Genomic DNA, 22460 nt, shown 5'->3' on the forward strand with positions numbered 1-22460 from the left:
TAGAAGACCCTCAGAGGTCTTTTCTTCTATAGGATAGAAGACCCTCAGAGGGTCTTTTCATCTATAGGATAGAAGACCCTCCGAGGGTCTTTTCTTCTATAGAATAGAAGACCCTCCGATAGCCTTTTCTGCTATGCAATAGAAGACCCTCCGAGGGTCTTTTCTTCTATAGAATACAAGATCAACCGAGAATTTTTAAATAATTAATTTGGCTATAATTGACAGTTATTCCCAGCCGAACACCTTTTTATTTTTTTTTTCATAATTCATTTCTCTTTTAAAAAATAAAAAATACCTTCCATGTCAATTTTCTCTTCAAATTAACTCCTTAAAAATTTGTGTGTATATATGGGTGCCTGTTTTATTTTCTCATTTTTTTATTAAACTTTCGAAAATTGCATACACTGTAAGCATATTAGAGAGCCGAGAATGCTCTAAATAGGTATGCTTAGTCATAAATTTATGTGCTGCAACATGGCAAGCGGTTTTTATAAGAAGCTTGCAAACAATACTAATAACTGTAACACCTTTTACCGCGCGCCATCCCCCGCCTCTGCCGCCGTCGCCTTGTGTCTCTTGGCTAATGCACACCAGCAATTCAAGACAATGTGTCTTGGAACAATTTTCTCTTTGCTGTTCGTTGGGTTTTTGGTTTTGTTGCTGTAAATCGCTTGAGTACCATTTTGACACCCGCACAACGCACAACTGTAATTTATACTTAATTAAAATGAACTTTTCCACATAGAAAACCCATGGCAAAACCGAACTTACAAAGAATAAATAAGGAGGAAAAAAAAAAACAGCAACAAAAACAATAGCAACAGCAGAAACAACTACAAAAAAAAAGAACTCTGCTCAGCAACATTGCAAAGGAAGAAACTTTAAATGTGGCAGCGATGGAAGGAAACTACTAGGCAAGCAAGCAAGGAAGACTTCTAGACAGACAGGACATGAAAGGATCTGATGGAATGGAGGAGTTCGGAGGGGAAGGCAATAACAATGTAAGCCTTTTGCCACTGATATTAGACAACGACGAGAAGGACGGGCAGCGATGATGGCAACGGCGACGACGACAACAGGAATGGTGTTGCTGATAGCAATGATGATATGCAAGAAAAGTAGTCGCAAAGTAGCAAAGTGTACTTATAGTTTGGTTATTGCATTTAAATGATAAGGCATTTTTAGAACATCGTGCAGCAGGAGCTGCGGCAGTGGCACAAGCATCGTGTTAGCAATAGCAAACAGCCAGCCAGTCAGCCATCAACAGCAACATCAACAAAACGCCGACAAGTGTAAAACAATTTACAAAGTGTGCGGTATGCGCAAGCATACCACACTTATTTTGCTGTGCTCTCTCTCTCTTAACTTGAAAATTAGAAGCTCAAATAAAAAGACGACAAAAGATTCTTTTAGGACAGGCACCAAACAAGCGACACACGCACGCACTCACACTTACAGAGACACACACACACCGCAGTAACACATCACACCACACACTTACACACACAGAGAACTAACTCAACTCAAAAAAATAGGACGAGTAGAGAGATTAAAACACTTTAACAACACAAACATTGAAAACTATACTTTGCGACAACAAAACAACTACAACACCAAAAACCAAGAGCAGATGAAAAAGAGAAGAGGTAGGTATCACACCAAAAAAGCAGGGCAATTTAAGTACCAGTCGAAGTAGTGGCATATCCTGAACCCGGAAAAAAATCGCAACACACATACGTTGAAATAAAATTACCAACTTTAGGAGACAACATCATGAACAGTTTGAAGGAAAATATTGAAAAAAAAAAATTAAATAACAAAAGCTGTAATATCGGGAAAATGACAAGTAAATGGAAAATGAACAAGGGCAAGTGAGGAGACAATGTATGAAAAAATCGATGGGCTCGGAATTAACAAAAAGTATGATATTGGCTAACAACATCTAATAGGTTAGGGTTTCAAAAGAACCTTTTTGTGGAAGGAATAGAACAAAATGCAAGTCTTAGGGAATATTACCTCTAAAGCCCAATATTATGTCTTAATGTGGGACATAATAAAGACATAATCCTATAACTGTGCTTTTGAGGGATGAGAAATCTTCACACATATTAGAAAGGCTCAGTCGATGTTCCGTCTAACAAACATCCTCAGCATTTCACTTTATGAAAACTTTAAAAATTTTAAAAACAAAAAATTAAAAATTTTGTATATTCTTACAGGTTTTGGGACGGAGCAATAATTTATTGCCCATATTCGACGGACCCATGACTCTTTGGGCCCATTCCAATCGACGAGGCCTGTCCGCAGGCAACATTCTTTGCGTCAATTGAATTTTGTACGGGAACAAATGCAAATCAATGCGAATAATCCATTGTAAAGTGGACCGATCCATACCCAACTGCTGAGAACGGCGTTTTTGGGATGTTCTTGGGGACATCTCAACACTGGCTCGTGCGGCAGCGATATTCTCGGCCGATCGCCTTTGTCGACTTTTATGTGGCCTCTTCGGATTAGAAAGAGCCTTACCAGTCGCAAATTTTTGGCATAAACGCTTAATGGTGTTCTTAGAAGGCGCACTTCTCACATTTTTTAATGTTTTAAAAGCACGTTGAGTTTTCACAATTGACTTCTTCTGTTGAATGTAAATTTCAACTATTTCAGAGCGCTCGCGTGGCGTGCATTGGTTCATGGTAAAAATCTGCTTGGACAGACGCTTCAAACGCGGTATGTCATTAAGCGATGTGACATCTCTGTCAAAAGTTATGGCGTTGCCAGATGGGTCCGTCGAATATGGACAACCATGTATTTCCTGCGGAACGTCAAATGATTGTCGATATAATATACAGATCTGAAACTGAAACAATATCGAATTTCATAAGAAATACGACTGTAAAAATGTTGATCCTTTGACAACATGAGAACAATATTTTCCATGTCCACACCTAACCCATGTCTGGTGTAAAAATTATGGGGTACTTGACTTATGTATCTTGTATGAACATTTTGGGACTGGAAAATTTAAGTTCGGCTGAACCGAATTTTTAATACCCTACACCATTGAAACTTGAAAAATTTTAAAGAAATTCCATCCAAAAATACAACTCAAATGAAAAACGTTTTATGGAGGCTATACTATGACGAGGTCCTCCATGAGTAATTTTTTGTCATAGGTGATTCCGACCTTCAAATAGAAACAGTTCCATCAAACTTGAAACAAAGTATCGTCAAACTTGATACAAAATATCGAATATCGGTGGATATCGTTATAAGGGGGCTATAGGAAAACGTGGACCGACATGGTTCCTTTACAAACATAACCAGAGAGTCGGATAGCGCTAAATCGTCTTAGAATTTTACCTTGTTGGGTCTGACATAAGTATTACGAGGAGTAACAAATGAAATGACAAAGTTAATATCACCTCCACAGTACGGTTGAGGGCATAAAAAATATGATGTTTGTATTAGGGCGGGATCAGAAGGAGTTGTCAAATATTTCCCATACTTAAAAGTAATTTATGTCTTTATAAGAGATAGCCTTTTATGAGGAAACCTACGTTCTACGATTCTACGATCTCATGTAAAAAATAACTTTGGTTTTCCACGATACCTTCTTGGATTTTTTGGGAAGAGCTTCTGGTCTTCTATGAGGGGTCTTCTATTTGAAGATCTTCCGGATTTTTAATTAAAATCCTTTGTTTTTCTGTATAAAAATTGTTTAAAGACGTTCTCATCTTCCATTATAACAAAATCAGAAATTTTATGAGACCTTCTGATCTTCTATGACAAGACGTTCTGGTCTGGAAGATCTTCTAATCTCCTGTGAAAATACCTTTTTTTATGTAACGAGACCATTTGGTATTTATGGAAGAACCAGAGAAGACCACTCGTCCGACAGCTGTTAAAATTATTTCAGTGACAGCTCATTATATTCTTTACCAGCGTACAAAAGCATTTTGGTGAGAATTTTCCAGAAAAAAAGTTATTCATTATGGAATTCACGCGTAATAGTGTGATTTCTTTATATTTGGCTGGAAAACCACAAGTGGCTATCCTTAGAACACTCCAGCATTTAAATGTGAATACATCTTTTATGTCTCGTACCATCGCTCGTAAGTGGACGGAAGAAAACAGCAACATCAACAGAAATGGTTCGAAAAGTAAAGTGGCTCGTGAACTGAACATATCGCAATATTCCATCCGGCAAATATTGAAAAATGAGCTCGGGGTAAAGCCATTGAAATTCCAAAAAGTGCAAGAACTTACACCGCAACAGAAATAAAATATACTCAAAAGTGCTAAAGAGTTGCTTCGCTTGGCCGAAAGTGGTGAACTGCCGAATTTGGTTTTCTTCGATGAAAAACATTCGTTGTCCAGCAGTTTGTAAACAAACAAATGAGCGTGTTTACTTGCCAAAGAGGTCAGCTGAAAATGTGCACTTAAGTTTGGCCATCTGAACTCAAGCACCGGTCATGGTGATGGTGTGGGCCGTCATAACAGCCGATGGTCGCTCTCCGCTCGTATTAATCGCCCTTGGCATTAGAATAAATGCTGAATATTATCGCAAAAATATTCTGGAGGATGTATTAAATCCTTGGGCACGCAAAGATTTTAGCTGCAGATCGCACTCAGCACGCGCCATCCAAGAATGGTTACAAAATGAGGTTCCTCGCTTCATTTTCAGGGCACTATGGCCACCAAAATCTCCAGACACCAATCGCTACCGTTGGGCTATTGTGTCAGGAGTATTTTGGAAAGCAAGGTTACCACTAAAAAATACCAGAGTGTCAATTAACCCAAGCAAGCGCTTCGAAGGCCATAATTCGTGCTAAAGGTGACCAGTTCGAACCGACATTTTTTGCTTTCATTCATTAAAATTAAAAAAAATAATAAAAATGATAGCGTTCTAATCCTGTATGATTATCAAATATGTCGATTCTTTGTAAAAGAGGTACCAGAAGACGTGAACGATTCATTAGAAATGTTGATAGTTTGGGGTTTTTTTTCCAAGTTAGCTCCTAGTCTAAGTTCGACTGTTTGACTCGACTCCACATTTTTGAGCTTTTGTGAGGGAAGAATCTGAAAGCTTGGGAATCTGAATTTCATTTCTACGCTTGAACTAATGTGGAAAAAATTTAAATGAATTGTGGGGCAGGATCAGGTCAAATACTACCCATGCTTGCTTGACATTACATTATTATTTATCCAGTTTGGATTATAGCGGTTGCTCTCCTCCGCTTATATGTGAATTATGTATGACACATGTTTTGGAGACCTCAGCAGAGGGAGGGGTGGGGCAATTTCGCATTTGCTGTAACACAGGCACAAATAAGGGAAAGTACTAAGTCTTAAGAAAATCATTCAAATTGTTGACCTTTGGAGGGTGGTCGATTAGGAAGGAACATATATTAGTGGATCATTATTGTCAAAATTAATCCTTCGTGTCTAAGGAAATCAAGACGAAATGTAGAGCTTTGGAAATCAGTGCAATTCTATGGTCTATACCGGTCTACATTCAAATTTAAAGGCAAAAAAGGATTTGCAGTTTTCTCTGCCGAAATCTTCAACCATAATAACCATATCTGATTTTCAAAGATTTGAAACTTGTAGCTAGAATTCCCAGACCTAGAATTCCCCGACCTTTCAGTCAACCTTCTGGTCTTCTATAGGAAACTCTTATCACCTTCTGATCCTCTATGAAAAGGCCTTGTCTAATCTGCTATGAGAATATTCCCGAAGACCTTCCGGTCTTAAATGACAGTTCCCCTTTGCTCTTCTACTTAAAGGACCTTTGGTATTCTACAAGAAGACCTTTTGGACTGCGGTGAAAAAAACTTTTGGTCTTCTGTGAGAAGACCTTCTCGTCTTCTATGAGAAGACCCTCTGGTCTTCTGTGAGAAGGTTTACCGGTCTTCTGTGAAAAGTCTTACTGTTCTTCTGTGAGAAGACCTTCTGGTCTTCTGTGACAAGAACTCCTTGTCTTCTGTAAGCAGATATTTTCGTCTCTCCATTAAGCCTGAGTCTAATTTTATTTATATTTAATGTTTAACTCAAATATTTCCAAACTGTAGTTCTCCTTAGACCAGTGCAGTTAATTTCAAAAGGAATTTAATATCGAGTATACCCCCCCTCCCTACCCTTCCATACATATCATCTGGGAAAAAATAATAATTGAGAAAAACAAGAAAAGTGTCGCAAACTTTTAGCAAACATTTACATACAAGACAAGCTGATGCTACCAAAAACAGGATAATAGGAAACCGAGAGAGAGAGCAGCAGAATGAAAGAGCAAAAAGCTGGGAAGTGCAGGAGTTGGGGACAATTCGCATCATCAAGTAATAGCTGCAGATGTGACAAAAACATACACTTAAAAAAACAACAAACACACAGACAGACAGGCAACGTTGATTTTGTATTTTTAAGTTACACAGAACAGGTCTGACGCCGTTGAAATGGACAAAAAATTTCCCGGCAAATGCAACAGACAGGAGCAGCAGCAGCAGCATCACATTTGATGAGAAGAGTTAAAAATTTGCTCAAGCGAGCAATATTTAGTGCAACTTAAAGGAAGAATTTTCTGTTGAAACAGCAGGCAGACAAATAGGACACCGGCAGGCAGGCTGGCAGACAGACAGACAGGCAAACGGATATGCATGTGGCCAAGCAAATAGAGAGACAGACATACCAAAATAACCAAATGGAAGTACCAACATGTGAAAGGCAAAAAAACAACCGCCCGAAATCTAAATACAGAGCCAACCAAAACGGTTAACTGCTAATCCTAAATGTTGGCTCTGCCGTCTTCCTTAAAGGAGAGCGCAAAACAAAAAAGAAAATGCTCTCATCGCCCCGGCTTCTAACCATCTAACCGTTGCAAAGTCCATGAAACGAACAACGAACGTTGGGCCAAATGAAACGACATGCATGCTCCATGCACGCCGTCATGCAGCATGGCATCACGCATGATGTCGACGAGACAATGTTGACAAAAACAACAACAACAACAACAAAATAATGGGAAAACCAACAAACATTACGGCAACGGCAGCAACAACAACAACAAAAAGTAAGACATGAGCTAAACTTTAAATAAAGACAAAAACCTGCCACCAAAGCAGACAAGTGTCCTGTTCACAAAAAAAAAACAAAGAAAAAAACGGAGCTGAAACAGGGATGTACCTAATGTGGGTGAGCATGGTGAATGCATGTGTATGTGTTTGTGTATGTTTTTGTGTTTGAAGAATCTCTGATGTTTGCCCAAAGTTAAAGTGTATCCTTGTAAGGCAATTTTTGTTGGTGTCATTTTTTTTCTTCTCCCACCCTCCTTCTACATATTACATTATAGCCAAACAAGTGCACCCAGCTTCTATGCCGTGTCGTTTACATGACTTTGCATCTTCTACGGCGTCATCGACATCCTCATCATTCTGATTATGTTGCCATGAGTGGGGTTGAAGAGGAAAAAAAGGTAAAAACAGACACACACACACACACAACAACAAGAAAATATTTACATTAAATTTTACTTTAAACACTTGATGCAAAATCCATGTGAGGGTTGATTGGATACATTTCGGTTGAGAGATTGCTTAAAAAACTGTGGGAAAATTAAAGCTGAGGCCAATTTGGGAGAGATTGAAAAGAAACAAGAGGAATTATGGTATGATATTTTCCAATGATAAAATTAGCCTTAAAACAAGTTAAAAAGTATCAGTCGGTTTAGCCAACAGATGTATACCCTCAACCCAATGTTCGATTTTTAGATATATTTTGACTTATGTTATGATTATTCGAATATATTACCCTCTATGGAGTAGGTTCCGAAGAAATGGGCCCATATTGGCCATTTCGTATTGGTCTTAAATAAATATGATATAAATATTGTGAATGCCAGGTTTGGACTATATCGACTATATTCTTCATTTTATATGAAATATGTGATAATTTGTAAAAAAAGGATAAAAAATGCGTCAGGTACCAGATATGGTCAACGGAAGTCTTCCATTTTCATACCATAAAATTACAAGAAAATCAAAAATTTATATCCAATTTAATGCCAAATCATAAATTCCATAATCATCCCAGGTTTCTGGTCGAGGGAAATATCTAGATACCTGTTTCGCAAGTTATGACAGATAAAAGTATTGAAAATTTTGACCCTTTAAAGGTGAGATACCAGAAGGGGTTCGCAGATATATACAGGGTAAGATGACAAAACTGCAACCAACTTCAGACTGCTGCCATATCTAAACCACTAGTCTGACAGCTGTTTAAGTTATTGTAGTGACAGTTCATTATATTGTTTACAAGCGTACAAAAGCATTTTGATGAGAATTTTCCAGAAAAAAAGTTATTCGTGGTGGAATTCAAGCGTGATAGTGTGATTTCTTTATATTTGGCTGGAAAACCACAAGTGACTATCGTTAGAGCACTCCAGCATTTAAATGTGGATAAATCTTTTGTGTCTCGTACCATCGCTCGTTGCCGTGATACTGGTAGCGTAGCGCAACGTCAAGGAAGTGGACGGAAGAAAACAGCAACATCAGCAGAAATGGAGCGAATGTAATTAAAGCCTTGGGCACGCAAGCATTTTGGCCGCAGACCTTGAAAAATTCCATAGGACTCAGCACCATCGCACTCAGCACGCGCCAACCTAGAATGGTTACATAATGAGGTTCCTCGCTTCATTTCCAGCGCACAATGGGCACCAAAATCACCGGATACCAATCCGTTGGACTATTGTGTCTGGAGTATTTTGGAAAGCAAGGTTGGCACTTAAAAATACCAAAGTGTCGATCACCTCAAGCAAGCACTTCGCCGGGAATGGATCAAAATGCCGCAGGGCAACATTCGGGCAGCGTGTGACGGTGTTTGAAGTGCCAAAGGTGACCAATTCGAACAAATCTTAACTTATTCTAAAATTTGATGCTATTTCCGACATTTTTAGCTTTAATTCAATAAAATAAAAAAAGTAAAAATTATGGCGTTTGACTTTGTTGCAGTTTTTATAGCATACACCATAGTATTGAGGATATATTAAGGTTGTCATTCCGTTTGTAACACTTCGAAATATACATTTTAGAACCTACAAAACCATGTTCTTGATCAGCATAAAATTCTATGTCGATTTAGTGATGCCCGTCCGTCTGTGGAAATCACTCTAGCTTCCGAACGAAATGAAGTAGATTGATACAATTTTTCTCAAATGAATATTATGTCTACAGAATTTTTGGTATTGAAAATGGACCATGTAGGTTCACGTCCCCCATACAAGGGTACCTCCCGATATTAGGTACTTTGATGATTTTTGCGACATTATTCACCGGAATTGTTTTAAATTTTGTATTTGTAGTTCGTGGTAGATACTACAGCCTAAGACAGAAAATTGTGTGTGCAGGTCCACATCTTCGTATAGCCCCCATATAACGGTAACTCCGATATTCGGTACTTTGTGGATTTTAGCGACATTATTCACCGGAATTGATTCAAATTTGGTATTTGATGTTCGTTATGGATGCTAAAACCTATGACAGGAGATTGTCTGTGCAGGTCCACGTCTACGTATGGCCCCATATAACGGTACCTCCCGATATTCGGAACAGCCTTTGACAGAAAAGTGTCTGTGCAGGTCCACGTGTTGGTATAGCCCCCATGGTACCTCCCTTTATTCTGTATTTTGATGATTTTAGCTACAATATTCACCGATTTTTTTCAAGTTGCCTATGCAGGTCCACATCGTCGTATAGGCCCAAATATAACGGCTCAATCCGTATTTTTTAAAATTTTTAACGTATTTTATTTTTTGTGAAAATTGCCAAATTCGTTGTAAATGGTGGAGGGTATTCAAAGTTCTTCCCGGTCGAACATACAGCTTTTTTACTTGTTTTCTTTTTAATATTATAACTCCCATTCTTTTTACTCCTCTGCCTCTCTCACACACTTTTTCAGGCCCTTTTTTAAATCCATGTAAAAATCAACTAAATTATTTTATTACTGGAGAAATTTACCCGTTTGGAGAACCTAAATAAAGCTATCAAAAATAATACCCATTCAGATGCTGCATCCATCCAATGGTTTCTCATATAGAGGAATGATACTTATTTAAGAACCTTTGTAGCCATCAGACTGAGAGCATAATTCTTCAAAGTTCGGCCCGGCCGAACATACAGCTTTTTTACTTGTTTTTTTTTTTTTTTTTTTTTAATATTACACTCCCCTTCTCTATATCTCTCTCACTCTCACACACATTTTTTCAAACCCCTTTAGGGTTTAGGGTGCAAAAATTTCCCCCCTTTTGGAATAAAGGTAAAAGTTTTGCAAAAATAATACCCTTTCAGATGGGTCATATGGCTGACCATATAGAGGAATAATAATTGTTTGAGTAAAGCTGTAATAAGCCGATCTTTGGAAAAAAGTGGGTAAAATTTGGGTCATATTCCAATGGATTTTTAAATTGGTTCTTAGTCGCTTCCTTGCGAAGGGTTACAAGGATGGCGCCTCATTCATACCTCTTTTTTAAAAAAAAATGCCCAAACGATGTTTTTAGAAAATCGTACTCTACTACTCTATACTCCCCTTTTGTCAATTCTTTTTCGTAGTGTCTTCTACGAATTATCTAGGCTTGAGGACATTCCAATTTTTATACCCTCCACCATTCTATGTAGGGTATATTAACTTTATCAATCCTTTTGTTACTCTTCGATATATTCATAATAGACCCTACAAAGTACATATATTCTGGATCAGCGTAAAATTCTAAGACGAGAAGAGCGGTGTTCGCCTGTCTGTCCGTCTGTCTGTCTATATTTCGAACGAATTGAGATTGAAGTCTAAATTTTGCATACATGCATATTTTACCAATGGGCAGGTTAAGTTCGTAAATGGGCTATTTCGCTCCACGTTTTTGCATAGCCCCCATAAAACGGTCCCTCCTGATATTCGGTATTTTCATGATTTTAGCGACATTATTTACCGGAATCATTTCAAATTTCATATTTGAAGTTCGTAATGGGCACTACAGCATATGACTAAAATTATTGAATGAAAGGTCCACATCTTCGAGTAGCCCCCATATAACGATACCTCACGATAGTCGGTATTTGCATGATTTTTGCGACATTATTCACAGGAATTGTAACAAATTTCGTAGGACAAAAAAATTCATAAGCAGATCCCGTCTTCGTATAGTTTCCATGCAACGGTTTTCATATAAGTGGTAGTTTTCGGAATTTTTTGAAAATTTTCAAGTTCCTTCCAAATGGTGGAGGGTATTAAAAGTTCGGCACGGCGAACTTAGCTGTTTTTTTTTTTACTTGTTTTCATTATTTGATTCTCACATTTCAATTTTGCACAAAAAATACTCTTCTCTCAAAAGGACATTTTCTTGCCGCCGGTATGGCCTCCCATCAAAGTGGAGGAAAGACAAGATATCCATTTTAGTTCGTATTTCTATTTTTTTTTCCGTTAAATGTGTATCTATGTTAATAATATGTGTTGGTGTGTGTGTGTAAATTTGAGTGGTCTGTGATGCACTCAAAAGAATAATTTTCAAGTCTACTTTTAGGAGGTACATGTGTAATGGCCAGGACACATGAGAAACAAGTTGCTGCAGTTGTTGCTGTTGTTAAAAGCACTTGGGCTAGCAGCAATTCCAAGTTTAATGATTTCTCTCTTAACAAAAAAAAAAAAAAAAAAAAAAAAAATTCTGACGACAAAGTATTTCAGCATAACTGTAATATAAACCAAAGCCATAAGGCAGGAGATGATGATGGAGCAAGGCAAAGAAGTGGCAGTGATTCAGGCATTAGTTGTTGAGGGTGGAAGAGGACTATAATACTAAGGTGTTGCTATCAAAAACTAAGGTTGTTGCATGATCCCATACCTGTCTGTGTGTCAGTTCGATGGGCCTCGTGTCCTTTGTAAGTGTTTGTTTGTCTGTTAGTCTGTCTCTCGGGTGAGTGCGGGTGAGTGTCTTGTAATCTGGAGAAAAGTTTGCTTGCAGTAAATATTATGACACTCATTCATAGCCGGCTACCTGCTTGCAAGCAAAAGGCAAAGCTGGTGATGTTGGTTCTTGTTCTTGTTGCTATTAATGCTGGTTGCAGCCGTTTAGTTGATGCCTTGTAAAGGTAAATGACGTCAATGATGCCATTGTTTTTGCCGGAGACAAAACAGCAGCTGTGTCATACGCTCCGGCAGCTTGAGCTGATGTTGTTGTCACTAAGTGTATATTGATGTTGTTCCAATGTATGCAACTTAGCATAAGGCGTTATGTTTTGTAGTTTTCTATATTTTGTTGTTTTTTTCTCTCTTACAAGTTGTAGTAGTTGTTTTTGTTGTTGTCTATCCTCTGCTGCTGCCGATGATGATGATATTTTGTTGTTTTTCATTAATAATGAATGAATTCTGCCGTTCAACGTTGCAAAGGTAGCGGCAATGAACTCTCAAAATGTTAGTTTCTAGTCTTTTGTTTTCGCCTGAAACGAACGTTTAGTGTTCAGCTCGGCAAAATAACAACAACAAAAACAACAGAGCGAGAGAAAAATACAAGGTATAGCCCTATAAAACTTTGAATTTTTCCTATGGCATTACATTATCAACACCAGAGATAATGGCGCATCCTTAGTCGTCGTGTGCTACCTTATGAATATGCCAAAGGAATATGTATGAGAGTCAATGATGAAGGCTATAGATAGCTTTCTGAGATGGAGTTGGATATGGGAATCCTTAGTCTGAGCTGATGCTCTTTGGAGTGCATAATAAGATTTCTATCATTCACCTTCACTTTGGAGCTACTGACATGCATAGCCACCGGAGGGCAGGGTTATGTTGTAGAGTTCGTTTCTTTCTGATGTAACTATCAACCCAAAAATCAAAAAAGAAAGAAAAAAACCATCATCATACTTACCCTATGAATTGTCTCCTCGAAACTATGTTGATGGCCACCATTTAGGGTTTGAAAGTGCCGTAAACGTTCGTTTGCCGCCTGCAATAAAAAAAGAAGAAGAACAAACACACACACATAGAAAATATTAGAAAGGAGCAAGGAAGAGTATGGGAAAAATATGATAATATCATTATTTGTTATGTTATATGCTCTGCTTGCTATAGCCAACTAATGGAATTTTGAGCAGAATTTGAATGCATTTCCAGTAAAGCAGGGCAACAGTATTATCTAACGACATCATCGAATGACCTCTGATGAAGGACAAAAATGTCTTCAAGACTTGTTTTATGCGTCGCTTGAAATCAGATAACAAAATATATATTTTTTTTTTGGTAGACATGCAAATATTCCCTCGAGTCTTAATTGAAAGTAGATGACCTTTTGGGATTTTTGTTAAGGGACATTCGTTGGATTTTTTTTTCAAATATAACATATACTAAAAATTAAAGAAGACAAATTAATTCTAAGAAAATAATCAAAATTACTTGATATGCATTGGAAAGTATGAGTTTCATAAATTTACAGTACATCATGGAGTAATATATCCAAGTAGTTTTAATGTATCATACGCCAGAAGGACATACTAAAACTTTATTTTAAAACCAGTAAAGAAAGTCCTAAAGTCGGGCAGGCCGACTTTATGATACCCTACACCACATAACAATTACAAGTTTTTATGGGAGAATTCAATCAAATACGCTATGATTATAATTATAAATTAAAGTTCAAAGGGCTATATGTGCCGAAGCATTTGTATCTTTTAAATTCGGACTTGTATTGCCCATTTGATGCATTATTAATTTGAATTCAGATAAAGATATTTATGGGAGCTATGTCCAAATCTGAACCGATCTCGATTAAATTTGGCAAGGATATTTCTGAGCTGTATTTGATATATTTCCCTGAATATCGTGGCTACGGAGTGCATATTACGGCTCTGGGTAACAAATACAACAAATCGGATGATCAATATATATGGGAGCTATAGCTATATCTGAACCGGCATACTTGGCATACTAGCTTCTAGACACAATTGGGTCGTATGTGCCAAATTCCATCCCATTTGGTCAAATATTACACGTTTGGTGCAAAATAAAAAGTAAATCGGACGAGTAAATTGGGAGCTATATCCAAATCTTAACCGATCTCGATAAAATTTAGCAAAGGTATTTCTGAGCTGCAATTGATATATTTCGATAAATATTGTTGTTACAGAGTGCATATTACGGCTGCGGAGGACAAAAGTAACAAATCGGATGAACAATATATATGGCCGCTATAGCTATATCTGAACCGATTTTGATCAAATTTGGCCTAATTTGGTTGAATATGCAAAATTCTATACTATTGGGGCTGATATTACACGTTTGGTTCACAATAAAGGCAAATCGGACGAAGATATATATGGGAGCTATATCTAAAATTTTCCCGATTATCTCCAATTTCAATAGGGTTCGTCCTTGGGCCAAACAAATGATTTGTGCAAAATTTCATGTGGATCGGACAATAAATGCGAACTGTGCTTTGTTTACAAAAATACATGGACAGACGGACAGACAGACGGACGGACTGACATGCATAAATCAACTCAGAAAGTGATTCTATGCAGACCATCAAAAGGAACTATGAGTCTATCTCGTTTCCCTTTGCCTGTTACAAACAAATGCACAAAGACATAATACCTTGTGGTGTAGGGTATAAAAAGTTATGATTTTTCTGTACCGTGCAAACGAATTCATTTTCTCCAAGACTACAGGCGAACCCAAGAAGATTGTGAAACAAATGAGCCCTTAGTCGAATCGTTAAATGGGTCTGGAAAATCTCCGTGGCGACTAATTTTACTCACTATTTTTCTCACAAAAAATTTGCTGAGTAAAAGTTTTCATTATTAAATAATAGTGGTAAGCTATTCTTATAAAATAAGTCATTGAAACATGTTGCTGAGACGCTGTCATCAACATTTGTTGATTAGCTGTTACTGCTCTGCTTTAAGTTATGTTTCAATGATGTTGAACGAACATCTGAATTTGTAAACATTGTTGCTAAGAGTTTTTTTTTTTCAAAAAGTTTTGCCAAGAAACTGTTCTAAATTATTTTGCCGAGAATGTCAGGAAAAGTCTCAACTACAATTGCTGAGAATCTGTTTTTGCTTTTATATCTACAATTAAATTAAAAAAATATCTTGGCAGAATGTGGATAGATTTTTTTCCTTAAGGATAACTACGAACTACTTTATTTTCTTTATAGAAAATAATTGCTGAAACGCCGAGGAGATGCGTGTCTTAATAAATGTTGCTGAGAATTTAGCTTATTGTCAATAACTTCAAAAACTATTTCTTAAGAAAAATGTTGCTGAGAAATTTCATCCCTTAAAACATTTTCTAAAAATATGTTGCTCTTAAAAATGTTGCTCTTCAAGAATAAAATATTTAGAACTCATTTTAGATTTCTTTTTTCACGCAGAAGCTAATTGTTTAAAATAAAACCTTGCTCAAATGTTGAGGAAGAGTTGCAAATTTTGGTTTTATTAGCTCAAGTAACTAAGGAAATTTGATCAGAGTAAAATGTTGCTGAGAATCAGTTATTAAAGTTGCTAGGAATATACATTGCTTTAATAAAAGTTGCTAACAACAATGTTTCTCTTAAGAAATGTTGCTAAGAAGAATAATTTAATTTAAGATAATTTTTTGAGAAACTGCTAAGAACTGCTATCTTATTCCTTCGAATTATATTCCAGAGAATATATTGGCCCTGAATATAGAAACATTTTCTAAGAAAATGTTTTTTAGAAATGTTGCTGAAAAAAAAAAATTGTTTGGAAGCTTTACCATTAAGAACATGTTGATGGGAATTATTATACCCTACACCTTGGAAAGGAGGGTATATTAATTTTGTCATTCCGTTTGTAACATGTCGGTCGGTCCACGATTTGGTATAGCCCCCATAAAACGGTACCTCCCGATATTCGGTATTTTGATGATTTTTGCCACATTTTTTCATGGGTTTCCCAAAAAATGGTATTTGTTGGTCATAATGTGTTCTAGCTCCGGTGGCGAAACATTGCATCTATAAGTCCACGTTTTGGTGTAGCCCCCATTTAACGGTACCTCCCGATATTCGGTATTTTGATGATTTTTGCCACATTTTCCCACGAATATGTCTAAAAATTGGTATTTGTGGGTCATAATTGGTTCTAATGTTCCCATTACCCTAAGTTGGAGGGTATTAAAAGTTCGGCCCGGCCGAACTTAATGTTTTTTTACTTGTTTTTTCCTCATGTTCTCCCTTCGCAAATGTTCCTTTCTGCAAAATATCTTAATTAAAATTGATATATCAGTTTGAGTGAGAGCCGCACCTCCGCAACATTTCGTCAGGAGATGTTCGTGAGAAGCTGATTTTTGCTGAAAAATTGTTTTGTTAAAATTAACTATTTTGGAAACAAAAATTAATAAAAAGTTGCGTTTTAGTACGAAATACTGCTCCTTAAGCTGAGTTTCTAAGGTTTTCATTTTAAACGTCTACAGTTCTTTCGCAACATTTCCTATGAAAACTGACTTTTTTACGAAATGTTGCGGAGGGATACATTTGCTCACAAGATACATTTGCCGATTTTGATACAATAATTTTATTATAAAACAGCTTTTTCATAAAATAAGTTGATGAGGTTTTCATTGAAAGGCTCTTCGTTGCAACCACCTCTTCAAAACCTTTCGTAATTAAAATCATTTTATACATATGTTTCCACTACAAAATGTTGTGGAGAGTGATCTTTTTTTTAGAAATTGTTGCTAAGGAAATGTTGCCGCAAAATAGTGGGAATTCAGGAGATGTTCTTAATGAACTGCCAAAACATTTATAAGAATCTGATTTTCCATAAAATTAAAAAAAATTTGGCTTTCGCAATATTCTTAAAAATGTTTTGTACATTTTTAATGAAATTCAATATTTTATGGCATATTTTCCCTGGTTAGGATAAAATATTCCAACATATGAAATGAATGTTAAAATTTTAAATATGAGAAATTAAATCTACGTTTCCTAAAATTCTCCACTCAGTTAAAACATATTTATTTGTTCAAGGAACAAAGTAGCCAGAATTTTTTAAATAAATTTTTTAATGGACTTCTTCAACTATATTTTACAAAAATTACACGAAAAAGGCTCGAACCTGGATTTTAAAACATTTCTTTTCTAGGAACATCCAAACATTTTTTCAAGGACCATCCAAATATTTTATAATTTTTTCAAAAACAATAGAAACATTTTTAATGAAATTCAATATTTTATGGCATATTTTCCCAGGTTAGGAAAAAATCTTCCAGCATATGAAATAAATGTTCAAATTTCAAATAGGAGAAATTAAATCTACGTTTCCTGAAATTCTCCACTCAGTTCAAGCTTCAATTTCCATTTCATACCAAATATTAAGGTAAGAATTCATTGCACACCTCATGGATTTCCCCAAGCCAAAAAATACTCCTAATTGCATTTTAGAATTCCCAAAAAAAAAACTCTTACATACACCAAAAAAAAAAAGTTACAACCTTAAGTGCTCTTCACATTCTGATGCCGCCATACCTTTTTGCGAACAATATTCGATCTAATTAAATTTTAAACTAAAGTAGGAGAAATTTCGCCTCATTGAGAAAGCCATAATGAAACCTCTTTGGAAGATGAACGAAACAAAAAAGAAGAAAAATTCTTTGCCACAATCTGAATATAAATTGCACTTCTTAAATAAACTTTTGTTACAGCAAAAGAATGACGAAAAAATGCAATGCATTTTCGTGCAACTCCAGCCAGCCAACAAAGCAACGAACAAACCTTGCAGCCAAGCCAAGCAACCAACCAACCAACCCACCAGCCAAGTCAGTCAGCCACTTCATGTCATCATGATTATCATCAACGTAATTAGATTGAAACAATTTGTAACCAAGTTTTACCCTAAAGTCTGCAGGGTAATGCAAAATCCAGCCAAGCAAGGAACAAATTGCCAACAGCTTTACCTCTGACTGACATTCAACAATGAATGATGAGGGCAAATAAAAGGGAAATTTCATTGGCTTCCAACCAACCATTGGCGTTTAAGCGACAAGTAGTAACACAATGCGTGCTTTATCACCTGCCAGGCTGGCTGGATGGCTGACTTGCTGGCTGGCTGGCTGACTGCCAACCTGGATGGATGGTGGCAGAAAATGCGTCATTGGTTTCCCATCATCAGTGGCACGTAAGAGAACCAGGCAATGCCACAGACGACACAACTCAACCCAGGCACCCTCTTGAAATATAAGATAAGCATTAACCTCTAATTAATAATGTCAAGTTTGGAGGCAAAATGGAAAAAAGGATTGGTTTGAAGGCAACAACAACAGAAAAAAGAGTTCCCATGAAAATATTTAAATCCAGAGGCTGGGATGATGTCACAACATTTATAAAGAAATTCAAACAATGTTTTGATTAAATTAACATTTTTTTAGTTTTCAGGATTTTTGTGGCGAAGCAACCACCTCCCTCGCTCCACAAAAATTTTTCTGTAATAAAAAATATTTGCAGAGCATAAAAGGTCATTGCTGGTTATCCGTTTGAAAAAAAAAAAAAAAACGGAAATGAATGTTGGCGGGCCGACCGGCCTTTAATACCAAAATCTCCGGGTAGAGCCTTTTTTCTTTATATTTATTGTTATCATTTAGAATATAACCATAACTTTAATATTCTTGGGAAATTTAGTGAAGCGTCTTCTATGAATAAAACAGCAACAACAACAACGACAACAGAAGCATCAAGAAATAAGAACAAATAATAAAAATTACAACAAACAATTGCCAAATAATATAAATCTAAGATTCTTTTGGGTTTTATTTTTTTATGTTTGTCTTCAATGACTGGGTGGAAGGGGGACAAAGTGGAAGGCATGCCATTACAGTTTCCAGCGGGGAAAACCTCAAACTTCCGTTGGCTCCCCCACCCTTTCTTACATAGCGGAAACTTTGTTTCTTTAAGGGAGTTAAGTAAATATACTGGCTTGACTGGCATTACATTTTTTTTCACATACATGAGATGGAATATTAAAAGCTTTCTTTCTTTTTGTTATAAGGAAGAAAAGGAAATAATTGGGGAAATCTACGAGGGGAGGGCAAAAGAGAAATGGAGTTCCTCAGAAGAATACTTTCCCAGATTCTTGAATGATTTGTAAAATATGTTTTTCAAATATCACTCAATCCATAAATGTGGAGTTTTCAAAAATTTTTGTTAAGGACTATATACTCCTTTTTCGTGGAATTTTTAATAATAGTACTTTAAAGGAACGTACATATCTCCAAATCGGTTTCATTAAATATAGTTTTCAATCTTCAACGTGCCTTTAATTTTAAAAAATAATTTTTCAAACACGGTTCAATCCTTCAGCGTTCCAAATGAGTGGGCCAATGGTATGATATCTATATATTATAGTCAGATATCTATGTAAAGATATATACGAGAAGTGAAATAGCTGATTGTATTGAGACCGACTGAATGAGTATCAACGCGCAGACGAATCGGCTGAAGCTAGAATCTTTAATTTTTGCACGAGTGTTAGTGTTGGTGCGAAGGCGTATGATAAGATTGATTTGTAGAAACTTGTACTAAAAGGGTACAAAAAGTACTAAAAATTGATTGCGGAATGAGTTAGAATTCTCAAATTTGGAACGAGAGTCACTAATATAATGCAGGATTTATGCACCGAAAGGTTTTTGGAAGTTCGAACTTTAAGGTTACGGAAAGTTCGAAAGAGGTACTTAACTTCTTAAATCCTACCATGTTGGAAGATGACACGAAAGTAATCCTCCTATCAGAAAATGCTATAAATTTAACGATTGGCCTCTAATGTTTTAATTACAGCCAGAAAACATCGGAAGTTTACTTTTGCGCAAACTTGTACATGCACATGTACTTGATAGTCATTCCGATGTTTTTTGCCTGTAATTAGACATTAGAGGCAATCGTAAAATTCATAGCACTTTCTGATAGAAGGATTACTTTTGCGCCACCTTGTATTAGGCGAACGTATGGAGCTAACAATGTTAAATTTGGTAGGAGAACCAAAATTGGGAAGTAAGTTCGATATATGAAGGTAATTTTGGAAACATTTACTAAGTGTGTGAACTGTACTAATTTTTGGAACAGTTTGGTTTCAGTTTGATGAAAGGATTAAGCTGGAGTTTTGAAATATTGTATAGGAGTCCCACTATTGGTGGTAGGTTTGAGATAAAGACGCGGTTTCGTAAATGTGTACTACAAGTGCAGGAAAAGTACCAAATAGTACTATATTAGGTACAATTTAGTATTGGGCGAGCAGATAGTGCTTGAAATATGAAATTTTCTAGATAACCGTTAGTGTCTGTGTTTGAGATTTGACAGTGGTTTGGAAATGCGTTCTATCTGGAAGCCTCAAATTCGATATTGAGGTCACTGTTGGTATCTGGAATTGAGATAAAGAGGTGGTTTTGGAATGTAACCGGAATGTACCGGTTACCGGAACGAATCTAATATTGTAAGGTGAACTTTTCGTTAACGAAGAGGCGGACACTGTATTGAAAATTGTGGCGGCTTGTGGAGGAAGTACCAGCAGGTGTGGACCGTTATCTATCATCTTTTCTCAAGAGAATCGGATTTTTTTGTTCAAAGAAATATTGGAATGCCTGATGTTTAGAACGTATCGGCTGTCGCATTTGCATTTTGTGAGCAAACGGCAAATGAAACCGACACACGCTGCCCGACTGTTGGCCTGCGGTATTTTGTCCCATTCCAGGCGAAGGGCTTGCTTGAGGTGATCGACACTATGGTATTTTTTAATGCCAACCTTGCTTTCCAAAATACTCCAGAGACAATGGTCCAACGGATTGGTATCCGGAAATTTTGGTAACCATTGCGCGCTGGAAATGAAGCGAGGAACGTCATTTTGTAACCATTATTGGGTGGCGCGTGCTGAGTCCTGTTGAAATGTCCAAGGTCTGTGGCCAGACTGTTTACGAGCCCGAGGGTTTAATACACCCTCCAGAATATTTTCGCGATAATATTCGGCATTTATTCTGATGCCACGGTCAATTAATACGAGCGGAGAGCGACCATCGGCTGTTTTGGCGGCCCACACCCTCACCATGGCCGGCCTTGAGATCTGGTGGCCAACCGTAGGTGCACATTTTCAGCTGACCTCTTTGGCGAGTAAACACAATCTTTTTTTTTTTGTTTACAAACTTCTAGACAACGAATGTTTTCTCATCGGAGAAAACCAAAATCGACAGTTCACCACTTTCGGCCAAGCGAAGCAACTCTTTAGCTCTTTTTAGTCTATTTTCTTTCTGTTGCGGTGGAAGTTCTTGCACTTTTTGGAATTTCAATGGTTTTAGCCCGAGCTCAATTTTCAAATATTTGCCGGATAGAATATTACGATATGTCCCACTCACGAGCCATTTTTCTGCCAATGCGACGCGGGTTTCGATCAAGACGCTTCTTTACTTTTCGAACCATATCTGCTGATGGTGCTGTTTTCTTCCGTCCACTTCCTTGACGTCGGGCTACACAACCAGGCTACCACGGTAACGAGCGATGGTACGAGACACAAAACTTTTATTCACATTTAAAGGCGGGAGTGCTCTAACGAAAGGCACTTGGGGCTTTCCAGCCAAATATAAGGAAATCACACTATACCGCTTAAATTCCATCACGAATAACTTTTTTTCTGGAAAATTCTCTCCAAAAAGGCTTTTGTACGCTTGTAATAAATATAATGAGCTGTCACTGGAATAATTTTAACTGCTGTCGGACGAGCGGCTTAGAAATGACAGCAGCCTGAATTTGGTTGCAGATTTTTCATCTCACCCTGTATGTAAAACTTTGAAATTGTGCATTTTGAGCACTTAACAGGACTAACACTGACTGTTGGAACAAATCTAAAATTGACTTTTCGTTGATGAAGTAGCGGTCACTTGCAAATATACATTTAAAGGTGTGTGCAAGGGGTGGGCCGATATCTATCACCTTCTCACCAAATATGAAGAGAATTTGGATGTTTACTTCGTACTTTATGAGCATCTTGATATTCGAACAATTTGTAGGGGAACTACCAGAAGGATCAGTTTGTTATACCCTATCTTCATACCTGACTTTTTGGTAGTAGAAATATTGAGATGTGTGAAATTTGAAGAGAATCGAATGCTTATTTCGCATTTTATAACTTAATTTATTCATAAATGTTGACCCGATGTGCGGAGGTGACCGGATCATTGGAAAGATTTATTGCATATTCACAATAGATTTTGTGTTGGTACCAAAAGGCAGGTACCAGAACGAGTGGGCAAATATATTAATTCTTCACTCCAATATTTAAATATGGCAAATTAGAAGACAATCGGACTCTTACTTCACATTCTTTAAGAGTTATAATAACTCAAAATGTTGACCCTTTGTAGGGGAGGAGCATGACAGCCAGACAGAAAGAGGGATGGACAGGCACACCTAGATGCCCCAAAACATATAT

The 22460-nt window shown here is 36.9% G+C and overlaps 1 protein-coding gene across 1 annotated transcript in view; it reads right to left on the reverse strand.

The window, feature by feature from the left end:
* The window catches only part of LOC101890091 (uncharacterized), a 303416-nt gene that overhangs the window by 61904 nt on the left and 219052 nt on the right, over nucleotides 1-22460 (reverse strand). Inside the window, exon 7 of the mRNA XM_059119882.1 lies at nucleotides 12905-12982. Coding sequence (XP_058975865.1) covers nucleotides 12905-12982 — 78 coding nt within the window. The remainder of the gene's footprint in view (nucleotides 1-12904; nucleotides 12983-22460) is intronic.

The sequence above is a fragment of the Musca domestica genome, unplaced genomic scaffold, assembly GCF_030504385.1.
Source record: "Musca domestica strain aabys unplaced genomic scaffold, Musca_domestica.polishedcontigs.V.1.1 1, whole genome shotgun sequence".
In the NCBI taxonomy this organism is placed as follows: Eukaryota; Metazoa; Arthropoda; class Insecta; order Diptera; family Muscidae; genus Musca; species Musca domestica.